Genomic DNA, 19,291 nt, shown 5'->3' on the forward strand with positions numbered 1-19,291 from the left:
GGCGGAGCGGGGGTCGGCCCGGCCCGAGCGCGGAGCGGAGCCGCGGACAGTCGGCGGGGTGAGCGCGGCCGTGCGGGAGGAGCCTCAGCTGAGGTGAGCTCGGGGGGAGCCTGTCGGGCCTGGCTCGGCCCTGCCAAATGGCGGCTCCGGCCGGCTTCCGGGCAGCCGGGCTGCGGCCGGCCCCGCTCTGCCGCGAGGGTGGTGCCGCTGGAGCCTCTGCTGGGTTACACCTCGCCGGGGGCCTTCACCCTGAGCCACATCAGGAGCTCCCGCCGTTTGCAGATGTTGATCGTTCGCTGCTTGCTTCCTCTTGGCATTTCAACAGCAGCTGAAAGCGACACAGGTTTTTGTGGTTGTGTGTCTTTTGCCATGACAAAGAGAGACCGGTTTTTTTCCCCCGTTTGCCTTTATCGATTCCTACTACATAAATCTAGCTTGTTGTCTGTACCATCCTTTACTACAAACTCTTGGGTTTTTTTCAGTATTTTTCTTCCCCAAAATTTAAAGCAGTGTTTTCTGGTTCCTTGCCATTTAAGTACCAAATAAATTGGAGACTTGGCTTTGTGTACAGGGACTTAATGAGTGTCTGTATTGTGTTCTCTTTAACACTTTCCAGTTACTACTTCATATGACTTGCCTGGCAGCAACATAAAGCTACAGCTCTGTAATTTCCAAGCCATCACCTAACTCCTTTGCCGTATTTACTTGTTCCCCCTCTCCCACAGTCCTGGAGTGTGCCCATTACTTTTAATTGCAGATACCCTCTTTCTGTGAGCAATTTACTTCATTCATGGTATCTTAAGAGCCCTTGGGTGGATACTATATATATAAACCTGTTAACTTGCTCTTGTAAAGGATTTAATGGACATGAGAAACCAAGGGGCCTTGAGGAATCACTGCCACAAGATCTTTGCTCGGCCTAGAGGAGTGGATGAGGGTTGGCAGTAGTGGAAGACTCACGCAGTATGTCGAGGATCTCACTGTGACAGGAGGCGAGGTGAGGCATGGGCTGGAGCTCTGAAGAGAAAAGGTGAGCTGGCCTGGAGAGAAGGAAAAAACAGCAGTCAGTGAACTGCAGAAACAGAGGAGAAAATGTTGAAGATAAAAAGAAGATGAAAGAAGTTTGTAGATGGAGTGGAAGTGGAGAAAACAGTAAATTGAAACCAGAGTTACGGGTTTTTTTAAAAGGGAAGAAATGTTTGAAATAATAGGTAAAAAGGACTGAAGTAAAGAAGTAGGATATGACAGTCTAGGAGACAGGGATAGGGAGAAAGGGAAACTAAAATCTGAGTAGGGGCTAGAAGAAGAAAAGGCAATGTGAAGAGTGAGGAGGTCAGTGACAGGAGGGAGAAGATGTGAGCTCCTGGAGCAGTGGTAATGGTAATTCACGTTAACAAAAAGACATGGGAAGTTACTGAGATACAGAGGCAACAAGAGGACTTTGAAATCTTAAGAGGAGAAAGCAAAAGTGCACGTGGATTTTTTGTGTCACTGGCGAGTCCCAGTTTAAGCATGTTTGCACCCTGTCATCTCTCTTCTCACGAAGGCTGCCAGCCTTTTTTTCAAACGTGTCCATAAGGTTGCACATTTGACAGTAGGAGTCACGTTGCTTTGTCACAGAAGGGAAAGATGGGGGAATTAGCTAGTTCTCAAATCATTTCTTAATCTGTAATCTTCAAATGTGCTGTGAGTGGGAACAGTGGGAGCTTTCATAACTTGTGAATCCTCTCAGGCCAAGACACCCTCAGGTCAGGCACCAGAGGCAGGTGCTGGCGCGGTGGCTTTTGGAATGCGTTATCACCGCCAGCTGCAGAGCCTCACCCCGGTTTTTCTTCAGTAAAGCCCGGGAGCAGCATCCTGCCAGGTGCCTCTCGGCGCTTAGTGCGGCCCGCCGGGACGCTCGGATGAGGTGGCGGTTTGTCCCCCGGGACCGTTACAAGTTCCGGCGTTTCACGGTGAGATCCGTCCCCCGGTGCTGGGTCTGTCGCCGCGCCGCTGCCCCCGCGGGAGTGGAAAAACCCCGGCGGGGCGGAGGAGGGCGGGCGGGGCGGAGGGGGCGGGGCGGGGCGGGGGCCGTTGCGGAGCCGCCGTTGGCCGCCCGCTCGCCCCCTCCCGCCTTCCCCGAGCTGTCGCGCGCGGAGCCGCGTGCGCGGCGGGGGGCGGGACACACCCCCGGGGCGCGCGCGCTGCCGTTGGCCGGGCGGCGCGGGGGCGGGCGGCGGGCGGGGACGCGGGTGCCGGCCGCGGCGCGCGGCGGGGGCCGGGGCTCGTTAAAAGGAGCGGAGCGGGGCGGCGGCGGCGGCGTCGTCGCTCGGCATCGCTCGGCAGCTGCGGCGTCATGGCCCTGCGCAGCGGCTTCGCCCGGCTCCTCCGCAGGCAGGCGGGCGCGGGGCTCCCGCTGCCCAGGCAGGCGCACTCCGTGGCGCTGGTGGGAGCCCCGCTCTCCCGGGGGCAGGTGGGCATCGGCGGGGGGGGGGGGGGGCGCGAGGGCCCTTCGCCCCGCTGAGGGGGCCGGTAGGTGCCGCAGCCGCTCGGCTTACCCCCGCCCGGCCGGGCCCGCGCACCTGCCCGCAGGCAGTGCTGGCTAACGCACCCCCTCCCTTCTCTTTGTCTCGCAGAAACGGCGGGGAGTGGACCACGGCCCCGCTACCCTCCGCGCCGCGGGGCTGGTGGAGCGGCTGGCTGGGCTCGGTGAGTCGCGGCGCCGCGTCGGGGGCTTCGCCGGCGGGGTGCGGGCTGTGCGGTGGGGTAGTGCGGTGCGGGAGGAGGAGGCGGCGGCGGGGCTGCTCTCCCCTCCTTTCCCCCTCCCCTGGCCGGGCATCCCTGTCGCAGCTCGTTTCCTCGAATCGTGACTCAGCCGCTCGCTGCGAGCCCGTGGGGGTGGGGTGGAGACGGCTCCTTCCAGTGAATCGCCGAACCACGAGCGGCCCCGAGCCGGCGGTGCCCGGGGGGAGGCGATGCCCGCTGGTGCGCGGCCGTGCAGCCGCTGCCCCGCCTGAGGCGCCCGAAGGCGCCCACGGCCGCTCGGGGGGTCCCCCGGGACGAGGAGAGGCCGGGTCTGCCGCTCACCGGGCGCGGCGTGCCCCGTCTGCCCGGGGCAGGTGGCCGTGCCCGGGTGGCCTGTGCTGGCACCCCCAGCGCCTCGCCGGCCTGCGGAGCGTGCGCTGCCCCTGCCGGGCTGCAGGAGCGCCGGGGAAATGGGGGGCCCTTTGAATCCTTACGGGTGCTCGGTGTGGCCAGGCAAGGCATACCCTTGGCTGTGCTCCGCGCTTTCTCACATCGTGTGTTTTCTTCTTCCATATTCATTACCGGCTACTTAGCTTGTTCCTGAAATACTTGCACGCTTTCAAGTGATGAAATTCGGAACTTTCTAGAGAAATCCTCAGAAGATCTCAGATACGAGGTCTTGTCTGAAGTTTTGCTTTCAAAACACTTGCAAACAGCACTGTGTGAATGGAAAGTTTCTGGTCTTTTCACTGTTAGCGCTACTGTTACTCAAGCAAATCTGTGCACTTATGTGTCTTTCAGCTTCTCACATCGGTTGTTTCTACAAGCTGAGACCTGCAGAAAACTGTATCGCAGTTATTAGAAACAGGATGTGAGGGATAGAAACTTGTAAAGCTGAACTCTGTCTTGGAATTTCTTTAATCTAAAAAGTGCTACTGAAAACTCTATGATGGGATGGATTGCAGGGCTGGACCACAGGAGGACTATGTTATCTGCTCGCTGTGTGATTAGTGGAGTTTGGATGCATGCAGAAGAAAGATAATTGCTTAATCACCCTCTAGCAAATTTATTCTGAATTATAAAACCTCTTTAAAACAGAAGCTATTGTTCTGTGCAGCCCTGTAGATTTATCCTGCATATCTTATGAGCCATAAACTGAAAAGTCCCAGTTTGCAATCAGATGAGGAGACGTTCTTTTCCCATCTTTTTTGTGCAAAGTTGAGACATATGCCATCCTTGGCAATATCTGAATTCTAGTGAGCGTGATCTGTAGCCTCTACAAACATGGAAGAGGGTGTCTAAAAGAGGTCTTGTATACTGGAATAAAAGCAGGTCTGGATATTACTGAGCTTAGAGTTTAAAACTAACGAGTTACCAGGTTTGAAAGGACAATGTTATTCTATACAAGACTGTAGGCAGCACTTTATATCTATGATAATTTTATACTGGAAGGCTTGGGATTCTCTTTCAAGTAGTTAAGATCTAATACTTCCATTTTGTAAGAATTCTTTTGCACACCCACACCCACCCCACTCCCCCCCCAAAACTAAGAAAAAACCCACCCTAATTTGCATGACATAAGCTCACTTCAATAGGAACTTGGAGAAGGTAGAAAGAAAGGGGGGAACACAAGCCCTTTCTGCATTCCAGGAACAAAAAGTTGTGGGGATAGAAACTAAACTAAAAAATGAATACAAGGTGAAAAATATTTTCACTGTTTAGTTGCTTATGGACTGTTTACTCATTAATCAGTAATGCACATCATTTCCTTGCTGTTCCCTTACAATTTTTAAAGGCTCTGGGATTTCTTCCTCCTGCAGTTTGTTTCCTGTTGCTGACATGCTCTTCCACTGGGGTAGGTGTTTGGGTTTTTTTCAGTCAGTGTTAATGTTTATTGCTGCTTAAATCAGCAGCTCTCTTAGGAACAGGTTCAGATGGCACATGGATTGTGAACAGGCTTTGCTGTGATGGCCCATCCTGAAACAATGATAGTCACCAGCATGCACAGAGGAGTTATTTATCTTGCAAAGACTATCTGCTTGAGGGTAGGGTGGTAGATTGAGGAGGACACTGCCATGTAGCCTGCTGTATTGTGCACATCTGTTGTTCATAGAAACTTAATATGTTTTGTGTGGGGGCTCTTTATTTTTCTGCCTTGGGCTGGCAGGATAGCTTTGCCTGTAGTACTGTGATAATAGTGCCATTGCTTGGACTCCTGTGGTATGCTGAACTGGCAGTAGAACTTTAGCTGCTTTCTTCTTTGTCTTTCTAACACTATGAATTTTCTTTTCATACATTGAAGGTAATAGAGCCACAGTATTAACTTGGATATTCTAGTTATCTGTTATGTTAAAAGAATTAATAATTTTCATGGGACCTTGTTGCTTGTTTTCCAGGAGCAGGTAAATAATACTGCAGCAGACCAGGTTCCTCCTTTAAAAAGAAATAACATTTATCTAAGATACAGGGCTTCTCCTGCCTGTGTTGGTTACTTCTGAAGCGTTTGTGTCCATTGGGTCTGTGTGACTGGTGGTGGTGGTTGTTGTTGTGTGCCCCTGTTCCCCACTGGGATGTGAGGGAGCGCTATAAACGTGGTTTTCCTTGTCACTGCAAGCTTGGAACCAGGCATGAGGCCAGCTGTGGAATGATGCTTCCCAGTAGAAGAGCAAGGGTGGATTCTGGGCAGTCTAAGAAAGTATAGAAGGGGGAAAGAGGCAGTGTTCCTGTCATGAAAACTCTGTATTAAGAGTAACTCCCAAATAAAATTACCCTCACTTGTTTCAAGTAGAAGAGTTTTCTGGGGATCAGACTCTTCTGTTTGCCTGAAATTGTAAAGTTTGATTTATTAATTTTCTGTTCGTATATTCAAATTCAGTTCAACCTGTGTGAAATGAAGATGCTCTGAAGTCTCCTCTAAAATGTAGCATTTGGGTGGTAAGATGCATTTGTTTGATTGTTTTAGACTTATGTGTATATACTGTGACTATCAAGCAACCACAAGGCTTTTCATATGTTTGTATGCCTGAGGTAATGACTCCCGTTGATAGTGTTCAAGCCGTATCAGAGAGAGTGAGAACACTAGACCTTTGTTTCCTTCTTTTTGCACTGTTTTGCATTTTGCTTTCACTGGCTGGTGTCTCTGGGAGGGAATTGTATTGTTCCTTTCACCCTATCCTAGTTTCTGTTCTTCCATAGTCCTATTGCAGTGTCCTGAGCTGCTACTCTACTTTCTGTTTTTTGGGGGGGATCCCTCCCTTTAAAGAGACTGTGACTATACTTACATGGTATGATAAATTCTTGGCTGCCTAAAATCATGACTGCCTATGAACAGCTTGTTTATGCTTATGCTGAAATATGAGAGGGAGGGAGCTCAGAGGCAGATGGTATCACTAGTCTGTACCAGACTCTCAGAGATGAATCTCAGCCACTATCTTGACTTTTATCCCCTTGTTAGAAGCAGAGATAACACAGTTACGTGTTGGTAGTAGCTCGAGGTGTACTCAGGAGGAGAATTAATATAGCAGGAGTCCAGTTTCCAAGCCAAAATCAGTGCGTGTGCAAGTCTGTAGCAGGGATAATTTAAAATATAACTGACTAAACCTGTGGGGCTTTTTATTCACCTTGGTGATGTTTGTCTTTTGGCTTTGCTCCTTCTCCTAAGGGAAACCAAAATATTATTCTTCTTACCAAAGAAGTAAAAGTGCTATATGAAAATAGAGACCCATAACTCCCTGGCATGGGGGAGGAAAGGGTACAAAGCTTGCAGGGCTGTATATTGTTCTCGCAGCAAAGAGAAATGGTGCTATATGTGGAGGCTCTTGCACTGCTGGTGGGAAGGAGTGGGGAAGATGGGTGACAGATGCACTTGACCTAAGCTGTAGAAGATGCAAAGTATGAAGTTCTTTTAAAGTGAGAATTTCTTGGATCTCTCCTGTTTGCTGCAGATTAAGCAGAGAATCCAGTTGAATGCAGAATGTTGCCTAGTCCTCTTAAAAATCTGAGAATGGTCCTTCTCTCTTTATAAATAATAGATAGCTGTTGTGTTAGTTACTATAGCCCTTGAGGTGACTTAGAGCACCTCTGCTGTTGCTAATGTGGGAACAACTTTAGTATAAAATTTCCTCCCACACATTAATTTTTGTATGTTGACTGTTGTTGATTTCCTCCCCCCCCCCCCCCCCTCCCCCTTATTTAGAGCTGGATGTGGCTGGGTTGCTGAGTTTAGTCAAACTTGGGTTTGGATTACTCTAGAATTGATTAACAAAGTTTGGATCTGAGTTGCTGGTTTGGCAAGTTAGTGGACTGCAGAGGCATGTGGCTGACAGGCAGCAGTAGAGCTAGACTGGTCAAAGAGAATGACCATCATATTACTATTCTTTTGTTTGAGCAGAACAAAGCTTTTGAATAATAGGATTCAGGAGGTCAGTGTAGTGACTCAAAAAGGAGTAACCTCCTCTAAAAGAGGAATGGAGCTGTTAATCCCCATGTCACTGGAGATATGCTCCTGCTTTGCCTAAAACCATTGGACTCATACTGATGACATCTGCTGCCAAAAATAGCAATTCATCTTTGCTGTCTCACCAACATTGCTCATATGGTTAGTTTCAGTCTTAACAATAAATCATGAAGCAGCTTGTACATATGTCTCCTCTTTCTTCACCCAGATCTTCTTGGGTGAAGAGTTTAAGAGGAAGATAAATAGTCTTTCAATTACGTACTGAGGTATGCATAATGAAGTAGTGGTGCTGGGATTCAGCAGATGTGGACTGGCAAGAGTTACAGCTGCAGTGTTGGGAAAATTTCATCAGCCCATCCAGTAAATATATGTTTAAAGAGTTGCCTGTATGCCTGAAGACTTTGATAAACTGTACCATTCTTCTTGCCCTATATTTGAATTAAGATTTGTAGTTTGACAAAGATCCATTTATGCTTGAAATAAAATCTGTCAGGAATTCGGTACTCTTGGATCAGAATCTATTTTAGCTTTGCCCTAGCTCTAATCTCAATTGTTTCTCTTCAAAGCTTAGCATTTTAAACTTTCTAAGACTTTCTAGTTTAGTCGATCCAGTCAAATATCTCTAATCTGTAGAATTCCAATAAAGTCTTAAATTTATTGTATAGAACTGTCTTTTTCTTTTTAGCCTCTCTTTTTGCTGTTGTTAAAATGGGAGACAAAATTTTAAATAACGGCTGGCATCTTAAGCAGCATGTTGTTTAGTTAAATCTCTGCATTGTTGAGATGAGAAATGCTAAGTTCATGGGTTCTTTCTGATCGCGTCTGCTGGCAGTACTGTCAAAGCTAAGCCTATTAATTTGCTAGGAGTGTTCTCAGGAAAAAAATCAGTTAGGATGTAGCGGAAAGATGTTAGACTAACAGCTAAGTCTTCTGCCCTACAAAGTAGAAATGGGAATGCCCTTTTTTCACCCAGGCACACCCTCCCCCCCTTTTTCCCCTGAACAGAACAGGTGAGTGGCAGTCCTCTTATTTTTATTAGACGTAAGCATGCACAAACACTTCTGTTTAATAATACCAGTAAAACATGCTTATGTAGTACTGCAGCTTGTTTCTGTAACTAGAATAAATGATCTCTTTTTATTTATAGAGACCCTGAGATCCAAGCAACTCTGTCATTCTTGTTTACCTCTCAAATGTTGATTAGCCATGATTGGTTCCGTTCAAAGACCAGTGGTTTGACAAAAATCAAAGCGCAGTGAAATGGACTGGTTATAACTGGCATTTGCAGTGAGTCTTTGAAATGATGCCAGTTGTCAGAATGCATCAAGGGCAGGTGCTGCTCCCCTCAGTGAGGGAAGGCAGCCAGGAGCTGACTCTGGTAACCAGGCAGGCGGAAGGAGCCCTGCTGAGGCTTTGGAGGAGAGCTGTTTTGGGCAGGCCTCCACTGAGGCTCTTTCTAGGTTGCTTCTTCGCAGCAGACCTCATTGGCTAGCTCGCCTTGAGCATGGGAAGCTAAGCTCCTAGAAGTGGGGGAGTGTGCTCTGACAGCACCGTTTATCCTTTTGAATGTTGTACCCTTTGATATTTCCATGATTACAACTAGTCTTAGAAATATGCCAACAGTGAAAGTACATGGAGTTGGAGCATTCCTTGCAGTAGGTTTGTTCTGACTCTCTTCCCTATATTGATGGAAGACACCATCTGCTTGTCTTTGCTTTGAAATGAAAAGCATTGTGTCAGTCATTGATTTGATGTTTGTTTGTTTTTTCCTCTCCCATTTGGCTGGCATGTATTCCAGGTTGCTCATTATCCATGAAGTTGGCTTTAAAAGAAACTTTGTTAATTTGGGGTAAAGTTCACTCATTGCTTTAATTGTAATTGTTCCTCATATTAGTTTAAATACATCTAAATAAATAAGCTATGCTGATGCAGATCGGGAAACCTGAATTGATTATCTCTTCCCAATCTTTCAATAAAAGGAGATTACATTCAAGGACCAAAGAACAGAGCTCTTGGGGGTTTTGTATTTCTTTGGTTTTATGGTGATGCCCTTCATCCTTGCTATTTTTATATTATAGAATTAGTTTTAATACATGACTTTGCTGAATTTCTGCACCCATAAAATTATCTCTGGATTGGAATAAGGGCAGATCACATGCTGTTTTTATTTTTTTTTACCATGAATGGTGTTGAAGGAGAGGAGTTACTGGGGAGGGGCACAAAGGGAGATGACAGGGAAAATTTAGGTAATGAGTTGGGTTTCAATCTGCTTTATGGTGCACAGAATCCGTTATTACTTTCTCATTTGAAACTTTAATCCTGTCTCTCATTGTGGACTCACAAGACCAAGGGACATATGGCAGGTATGTGCTTATGTGAATAAAGTACAGAGGATTATTTTTAGGTGGAAGGTGGAAATTTCTGTTGTAAAACCACCTGGTGAAAAGCAGGGAATGAGGCACTAAAGTAAAAAAAAATAAAATCCGATCTTTCATTTGAATATGAAGAAATGAATTGGTCTGATGTTAGTTTCTTGCAGCTAGTAAGAGGGAGGAAGATAACTTCAGTAATCTCTGATACAGTCTGCTCTCCCTCTCAAGTGTTACTAGTCTGGGTTAACTAATACAATAACTATTTATTTCTGTAAAAATCTAAAGCACAAGATTCTTCTTGTTGAAGAGAGCTGATTTGGTATTACAACTTCCTATGGCTGTAAATGCCTACTTGTGTTCTCGCTATGGGGAGCCGTTTCTGGGTTAAGCTTGTTTGAAAGGAATTAGAACTTGTGTGGGGTTGGTGCAGTGGCAGACCACAATAGCGGCACCCTTGTCTCCTCTCTGATGCAAGCCAGAGCACAAATGTTTCCCAACACCCGATACTGACGTTTGTGGAGACCTCTTCAGGTCAAGCACACTGGATTTCATAAGAGATTAAAGTTATAAACAGTTATCAAAAGGAAATGAGGTAGCTGCTCAATTTAGGGTCACAAAAAATATTTCTTGGCTCATTTTATGCAAGGGACAATTTAACACTGGAGAGTTGGTGTAGCAATTGGAATTGGGTTTGCTTGTTGCTGTTGAATGAGCTGAAGCCTTTTAAATAGGTACAGATACAGAAACCATCTTAAACCAGACCTTTCAAAATTCCAAAAGGCAGGGTGGAAATTACCGAGACATGAACTTGCCTTTTAGGAAGTGAAATTTTAGAGCTGGCAGAAACCTACTGAGCCATCAAATGTCTGCAGCTAATAGGAGATTTCTTCCAGCAGATACATACTCAGTTTAAAGCGAATTAGACACTGTGTAATGAACTTCCAAGTAAGAAGGTTATGATTAAATAGTATTGTATAGTTTTTACACACTCACCCCCTGAATAATTCTGGAGGGTTAAAACTCTTAAAATAGTCTTCAGAATGCACTGGTCCTAATGAATTGAGTCATTTGTGTGCTGCTGTGCAACATTTTGATGGTGTCTCTGAGAAAGGATTGCAAAGTTTGTGCCATAAACCTGTGGGATTATGCTGAAAAGGATGGTAACAGTTTGTAGTCCCTTGTTTTATTCACAGAAAGGAAAATGTTAATTTTGTCTATAAACATTGTTCATAATATCCGTTGCTTCATGAAGAGTCCTTCTGTGTCTGTGGTGTCTCAGCAGACAGGCTGTAATCTGAGAAAACAGTTTGCAGGAGTGATGCTTTCATGTGAGTGGCTTTATATAACACACCGTGTAAAGTAAGACCCAGTAACTGTGGGATTTCCAGATTCCTTCTGAAAGTAGTTCAGCTGGGTCTAGAAACCTGGAAGTGGAAAGATTTAATTTTCCTATTAATTTAGGATTTTTTTTTACCTCTAGTTCACAGATACCCAGCATAAACAGGCAGTGTCAGGAGATCACTTCTATCTCACGTTCCACATGCTTTTGTTCCAGTTCCTGTTTGCTGCCTAGGAGAGCTGTTACAGTTGTTACAGTAGCATGCCATTGGGCACTGTCTGCGGACAGCCTGGACTTTGAAAGCTGAATCTCCTGCTATCAGATTGCTGCTGGCTTGGGTGCGGTATCCTAGTAGAGGAGGGTGGGAGGGAGGCTTTCCCTCCTGCTGCCCAGATGTTTTCCAATTAAATGCCCCCAGACTTATAAGCCACCTGCTTTTACAGAAGAAAATTTTCTGAAAATCTATGCAGGGAAATGACTTGGTATAGTAACTGCTCCCTACTGTGGGTACTGAATAAATGGGCTGTATTGCTTAAGACGATAGGAAGGGGACATTACCATTGTCACACAGCTTGCTAAAGGGCATCTTATGTCCCAGTTATAAGCATCATTGTCTTGAGCCTGAGTGCTATGTTAATAGCTTATTTGAAAAAACATGCAGGAAAATTTATTTTCTTAAATATGTTCTTAATTTGTATTTCCACCTTTTTTTTCCCCCCTTAGTGTAAGTTAGGCTCCTAATTATGAAAAATGTTGATTTCTTTTACCAGATACAGGTAGGTTCTTCAGCCTGCACAGCTTGAACAAGAAACAACTGCCCTCCATCCCCTGGTCTGCTGGTTGAATGCCTATGTGACCTTTCCCTAACCTGTGCTGGTCAAAAGAAGTTGACCTAGGAAAGATCTACTATACAAACTATTTCAAGCTAATTTATTCATTTTTGGCTGAAATGTGTCCCCAAGCAGCTCTGACAAACTCTGTCAGAGGGGGGCATTGAACCACTGAGGATTGCACTCCAAAACTGTAGAAGAGAGGTGTGTGCTGCCTCTGCACACTAATCATTCATACTAAGAGGAGGACTGCTGGGCATATATGCATCTTATTTATGTAACTATACTGAGTGTTTGTATCCAGATTGACACTTTTATCACCCTTGTATCTCTTTCAAGCTCCTGTAATGGAAATAGATGAATCAAGCCTGGGGTTTTTTTCCTCACTTCAAAAAGTGATCTCCTCTTGAGCCAGGGTAGTGATGGAACTGACTTGTATGGACTTGTTATAAATTTTCTGTGCTGTTGATAATTGACTAATGAATCAATATATTTTTCATTTGAATGTAATTTCTGTTAGAGCTTGAAAGTGGAACAAAAGACTTTTGATAATATTTAATTTTCTATTAGTTATAGCAAAATGTCTGTGGTGTTTAGTCTGTAAGTACTGTATGGTACTGGTTCATTTAAAAAGAACGTCAATCCTGACTAGACCTGCTCTGCTGCACTGACAAATGGTGTGGATGCTGTGCTTTTTAATGAATGTAAGGAAGCTGGTTTTCCTATCTGCCCACATCTTTTTCTAGCTTTCAAAACTTGGATCTACTCTTTTAAAAGGCCTGTATGTCAACTTTCTGTGCTGATTTAAAAAGCTGTCTGTTTATAGCTGTTGGCATCTTAAAATAAAGAGTGCCCCAACTACCAGAGAAAGTAAGTGCATATTTTTTGGTGTGGTAGATTATATAAATCTTTCACTAACAGCCAAATAACAGCAAGATCCACCAGACTGCACTGTGCTACGGCATGTCTGTCCATTGAGCAGTTTCTGTGTTGGACAAAATAATGTAGTTGAGAAAGATTTAGGCTTTTAATTTCTTTAAATCAAAGCTGTGCAAGCAGACAGGTGAAATGGAAAACAATTTAGGTCTTTAAGTATTAGACTAATATCTGAGACTCTAAATAGAAGCTAAGAAAATAATAATGTGACAAATTCTTTTTCCTTGCTGTTCAGTAAGCATTAAGATATATGTGCATACACACACGTCTAGTCACTTTGGGATATATGGTTTATCTATGTACTCTGAATTATTTTGTGTACTATGTATTCACTAGGCTTTCCTTTTGCACTAAGGTTATTTAATCATAGCTTTCAAAACTCAGGTGCAATTAAAAATAGGAGGAAGAAAATATATTAGTGTTTGAGGATTGGATTAGTGTGTACTGAGATTAACGGTATTTTAATCAGATAGCCATTGGATAGCTGGCTGAAAACATCCATATCACCCTGAGAAACTTGAGCTATCCTCTGCAAGCACATAGAACAGTAGGCTTAAATAAGAGGGATGTAAATAAGAGCTGAGAAAAGAAGCTGCTACAAGGTTTATGAACTCTATCTGAATAACAATAAACTTTTGAATATGGTAACGAAAACAGGAGGCATTTATTGCCTTTAACAGACATCAGGCTTTTTTTAAAAACCAAAAAAAATAGAGGCATCAATGCAGATGAAAGGAGGGTACCATTTGTCCAAAAGGTGGACAAGATCCTAGAATTCTGGACCCCAAAAGTGAGTATCTGTCCATCCATCTTTACCATACCCACATTGTAAGCTGTATGAACCTGATGTGATTGTAGGAAATGAATAGCTTTTTTATTCAGAAGCTGAACCAAGTCTTTTTGCCCTACAAACAGGGATGGGGAGGAGGGCAGGGTAAAGAAGAAAGAAATTCTTGAACACAAGTGATACTTCTATAAACACACTTGCTAGCATCTGCCATGTTTGGCCTTGAGCATAACCTGAAGAATCTTAACCAATTCCTTAAGTGCTGTGAAAGATGGCATGGTTGGTTCTTTGTTTTATGCTGATCTAAAGATGGAGCTTCATGATACAATTTCCTCTTATTCTTTTCCATCCTTCAATGGGTAAAAATACTGTGATGTGCTTATATGTCCTGTAAGAGAACAAAACGTTAAGTGGCAGTCCTCTCTTCCATTACATTGTGTAACGTGCTGTCCTGCAGTGTGTAAGTCACTGAACACAGCTCCCCACTGCAGATTTACTTCCCACAGATGTCAGAGTATTAGATCAGAGGCATTATTAACTTGTACAGCGTCTCCAAAAGCTCTTGATACCTATTGAATAATGCAGTGTCTTGAAGTCTTACTTCCAAAATTTCTCTCCTGGGCACACTCAGGTACTTTCATCAAACTTTGAAATACTGAAATGTGTACCGGTGTGCATATGCATGAGAAGTACCCTTGTGGGAAGACACATAAAAAAAAAAAATGGATTTTTGACATTCATTGAACATCTCAGAGCTCACAGCTGTTTTCTGATTCTGCACAGCAGCAGAATGAAACAGGGTAAAAATGTAGTGGTTACACAGAGATCAGGTAGCGCATTCAAATCTGAACAAAATGGGCTCAAAATTCCAGGGCCGCCATCCTGCTGGCTAATTAGGTATTGCCTAAGGGGGGGAAAAAATGCTGCTGTGTGCCTGTATTGCCTTTTGAAAACCAGGGAGAGTGGTATGTCAGGGTCTTGCTTACTGCTTTAAGTCTGCAGGTAATGTGTTTTCTCAGAGTTGCTGAGGCTTATTTAATCCTCTGCAAGTAGCTGAGCTCAGCTGACATGTTCTCTCCTAGCAAATACCCTGACATATGTCCCTGCTATAAGAAGTATACTTGCCTATTTGCCAGTCACCTAATTCTCACAAGTGACTAGACCATTTTCGTTTATTCTTTACACCAGTCAAAACTCCTAAAGTCTTGTTTTTCTCAGTGCTATTTTTACATTTTATTCCACCAAGCAAATTCACAGAGCCTGTTTCCTGGACATTAGACTAATGGCTTAATGGAAGTTAAACCCAAAACCCAGAGCCCCAAGTGGGTTGTTTCTTCATTTTCATTTGCTTGCCTCAATTTTTCAAATTGCCCTGTTAGGCATAGTCTGGCTAAAGGCAAAATGTGAAGCTCTAGCCTGGATGCTTTGAACTGCAAACAGACTAGTGATTCTGAGGAACAAATGGGACAGGCGTGACTGGTATCCAGGGTGGTCTTGACTTACTAAGCCACTGTTGGTGTAGCTGTAAATACCTTGAGGCCTTTACAGTCCTCATCAGTGCCTCATCAGCAACAGACCTGTCTGAAACAGAGAGACTCTGGCTTGTGAAATAGTGTTAGAAATTTTGGTATCTAAATGACTGTTAAGAAAGCACATGGTATAGACAGCAGAACTTCAAAGGATGAGCTCTATAATGAGTATGAATGAGAATTAAACTTCAAATGCAGCCAATTTAATAAATATGTTCCCAGTTGAGTGGAGGAGGGGAAAGAGCACTCAAAAATGTTCCCTTGTTTCCTAATCTGTCAAGTCACTCCTTTTCAGCCGAAGTAGACAAAAATACATTTTAGGAAAGGCTGAGTCTTAGACCTAGAAAGTTGTCAGGCTTCAACAGCCAATTAAGTTGTAACAGGCAATGACAGGATCTCAAAGAAGGTTGGGATCAAAGCCCCAGAATCAAAATGCCTTCTAGAACATCTTGTGTTGAGAAAATGAACGGGTTCTCTTACAAAGCAGTAGTGCATCCTCCATGGAATTGCCTGAAAGTACTGTAAGAAAATTTCCATTATTGGTAATGTAGCACTTTTGTGCCTGGATTCTTGTGGGGTTTGAAAATGGAAAATAACTGTTAGGACTTGGGTATAATTAGTGAAATGTGTAGTCCTAGGCATCTTTGAGCAACTGAGCTCATTTAAAGCTGTATACGATCTGTCTAACTGGGAAGGAAGACAGCAATACAAACTGTACCTTTCCATGTTAAAATTCCCAAGAAATAATTTAAAAAAACCCCAAACTCTTATTTCTGGGTGACTTTCTATGATTGCTGTATCTGATTGCTAAATTAAAGCAACAACACTATCTTTCTAATCTGTAAAGTTGTGACACAGTTGTTTGCAAGGACATGCAAATAGTCAAATGAATCCGTTCCTTTCCCATTGTTCCCAACTGATTTTCTGAGGGGACCATATTTTGAACATTTCTCTGGGCACTTAAATAAGTAACTCACTTTCTCCTTTTGCTGATGTGTTTCCAGGATGCCAAGTGTACGACTTTGGAGATCTGAATTTCACTCAAGTTCCCAATGATGAACTGTACAACAACCTGATTTTATATCCCCGGACAGTGGGTTTAGCCAGCCAGGTGCTGGCTGATGCTGTAAGCAGAGCACTAGCTGCTGGACACAGCTGTGTGACTATAGGAGGGGATCACAGGTGAGCTGAACTAGAAGCAATTAGTGGTGCAAGCTGCAGGCTGATACTTGGAGTGTAAGAATTTAAAGAAAAAATAAGGGGACAGTGGAAACAACTTGGGGTTATTTGCTGGCAATACCATAGGGTAGCAGCATAGAAGATGACTACAAAAATCTGACCTTCTAAGATGGTACTGCTTAGTTCCAGACTGTTCTGTGATCTGCAGACAAACAAATGAGGTTTTCCTGTTTGGGAAAGTTTATGTAATCAGATCCCTTTAGGAACTGTTGCGGTTTCTTTATTGCTGAATGTTTAGTGATGTGTCTCTTTTGCCCCTCAACTCTCAGGATGTCATCTTAGGATGGGTTTGTAACACCTGCACACAGACCATTTTGTAATGGATCTTCTAACATGTGAATCTCTTTTTCACTAAGCTTTGGTCTGAGAATTGATTGAAGAATGTAGGGCATGTAAGAATGAATTGTGGGGGAAGGTGTCATGGCTGGAATAAAAAATAGGTGAATATCAGAAGTGACGAGTGAACACACTGGATTTTCTAAGAGATCATTTGGTGCTAGAACAGGTGAAGATTAGAGTGTGGGAAGGGTGACAGTGGAGAGACAAAAGAGCTCTTTCTCATCTGTCAGTACTAGTATAGTCCTGTAGAGACTTGGAGTCTCCTGGAATCATGCCATGCAGTTTGTACGGGATGCACCCTTTATTGTCAGGGATGTCTGATGTGTTGAAACATGACAGCGTTGCTGACTAAAGTTGCAGACTTTCCACTGTCCATGTAGTTGTTCTGAAGGAGAAATGGTGACTAAAAACTTTGCTACTGTACTTCCAGCTTGGCACTTGGTTCTGTCAGTGGCCACGCACGGCAGTGCCCACACCTTGGTGTGGTCTGGGTGGATGCGCATGCTGATATCAACACCCCGCTTACAACTCAGTCTGGAAACCTCCATGGACAACCTCTCTCATTTCTCTTGAGAGAGCTTCAAGATAAGGTAAGGAAGTATCTTGCTCGTACAGTTAGCCTCCATTGAAATCCTCAGAGCATTTTACTTCTTCTGGTGTGAGGTGCTTTCTTATCTGCTGCAAATGCAGACCTTTTTTTCTGAGTACAAGCAAAAATACATATTACTTGTGTGTGTATACAGGCACATATGTATACATACATATACACAAACGCACACACTTAGAAACAAGAATGAGAAGAAGCTCTCCTTTTTGTTAGCACCCTCATGGGTAGTAGGAAAAGCAGTTCACATGCTCTGTGTAGCAGCTGCCCAAGGTGCCGTTCACACGCAGTGAGTGGAGTTGGTGCTGAGGCTGTGCAACGGCAGCATTTCTACCGAGCAAAAGAGGGAGCCTCCCCCCAGCCAAGCCTGTGGGAGTTGTGCTGAGCTCACCTCTGGAACAGCTGGCTCCTGCATACCTTGCACACTGCTGCTTGGTTTGGTTCTTCCATGTTTTGACAACCTTGGGGCCTGACAGGGGCTGTTCCTGCACGATCTCTCCTAACTGGTTGCTCTGGCGTTGGCTCCACGGGCAAATATTACAAATCAGAACAGCTGTACCTGCTTACAGGGTGCTTTCTGGAAAGAGTCTTTGGTCTTGGAAGGAGGACAAATTATCAAAAAGAGCTGTTTACTGGGGCACGGGGAATGTGCATGGCCAGTTTTTCCTACTGTCAAGATGCTAAACACCAGGTTGCCCTAAGGCCTATGTACCCTCTTTGGCTTAGCTGCAGGCTGTATCTCCCTGGAGAGGTACCTCTGGCATCTGCTGGAGACACTCTGGCAGCAGCTTGTGCATTGGAAGAGCGGGGGCCTTTGCAGGGGAACTTAGACGGGACAGGCTGCTTCTGCTGAACCGTAGGCTGGAGAGTGGGAGCAGGATCAGCAACTGCAGGTTGAGAATGGATGCTGGAGCTGCAGAAAACCTGCCTCTGTTTTATTCTGGCACTTTGCACTGCTAATCGTTTCTCTTGGATTTCTTTTTTCTCTCTGATAAATTTTGGGGGTGCTGTGTTGATGAAAGTTTGATCAAGCGCATTTAATGTCTATGGCTATTGAAGATACCACTGCGTTAGCACCTGTTTGGCATAGTGAGATTGCTTATCAGCTGGTAAAGCTCTTCTGCTTCTCACCTGCAAATTCTTCTGAATGAATCCCATCCACAAGTCTATAGAGTCATTTGGTGCTTTTACATGCTTTCCTCTTTCTAATTATTCTTGTATTCTCTCAAACATGCTAGAATTCCCAAAGCAATGCAGAATTAATGGGGCTTCTTGAAATACCCCCAGGACATGAGAAAGTTAATATAAATGGTTACTGTAATAAACGGTTACTGTATTTCTAGTTTCTTGCCCATAAATTAAAGGGGGTGCTACTTTTATTCTTTGTGGCAACTGCACCCACTTTTGCAGGAGAGATAGGAAGAGGGAGAGAAAATTTTGGAGCTCGTCTAAGGTGAATTTTATGTCTTGGTGAGAACAGAACAAATTCAAGTTCTTTGATAGTTGAGGAAGGAGAAAGGCAGAGCAAGATATGCTGCTTTCCTCTTCTGTCAGTAGACAAAAGTATTTAATCGACTTCCTGTATATACGCTGTTGATTTCTGGTCTGCTGGGCTCCAGTTCTTGAGCAGCACAGAAAAGCAGTATTTTTTTTTTTTTTAAGAGCTGCTTAAAAGAATACTGTGAGCTTTCTGGGGTCAGTTGGGGGATCAGGCCCCTTGTCAGCAGCAGTAGTGAAGGAAGAATAAGATTAGGCTACACATGGAGGTGAGTTAGTTGGGCGTGGTGCTGGTTAGGAGATCTCGTCCCAAGCCCGCCTGAATTCTAGCTGTCAGGAAGCCTGTGCAGAAACATCCAACACAAGCCCCTCAACCTGTATTTGCAGCTACACAAACAGGCGTGTACTCTAAATTTAGAGGGTTTTCTTGCCATACTGTATTTCTGTTTAGGGTAGGAAAACCAACATCTGTCCTGCTGGTACAAGGAGGCTTCTGCAACAGTGTAACCGGCTGTTTGCAGTAGTTGAATGTACCTTTGCCAATAGCTCCTCTGGCTACAGATCTGCCCGGCTGGAGGGAACTTTGTGTGTGAACATGTGCCTGTGGCTCCCTCTCATCCTGTACAGCAGTTGTGT

General features: G+C 44.4%; 1 protein-coding gene across 3 annotated transcripts in view; it reads left to right on the forward strand.

Annotated features, from left to right (window-relative positions):
* ARG2 (arginase 2) overlaps positions 1-19,291 on the forward strand; it is a 25,088-nt gene continuing 5,797 nt past the window's right edge. The window contains exons 1-5 of one of the 3 annotated variants that reach the window (XM_074868080.1): positions 1-93; positions 1,838-1,955; positions 2,619-2,691; positions 15,981-16,158; positions 16,985-17,144. In XM_074868080.1, the coding sequence (XP_074724181.1) occupies positions 1,905-1,955; positions 2,619-2,691; positions 15,981-16,158; positions 16,985-17,144 (462 nt within the window). In that variant the 5' untranslated portion in view covers positions 1-93; positions 1,838-1,904. Of the gene's footprint in view, positions 94-1,732; positions 1,956-2,269; positions 2,456-2,618; positions 2,692-15,980; positions 16,159-16,984; positions 17,145-19,291 lie in introns of those variants that run through there. The other 2 variants (XM_074868078.1, XM_074868077.1) reach the window with 2 other exon arrangements.

This window comes from Strix uralensis, chromosome 4 (assembly GCF_047716275.1).
Source record: "Strix uralensis isolate ZFMK-TIS-50842 chromosome 4, bStrUra1, whole genome shotgun sequence".
In the NCBI taxonomy this organism is placed as follows: domain Eukaryota; kingdom Metazoa; phylum Chordata; class Aves; order Strigiformes; family Strigidae; genus Strix; species Strix uralensis.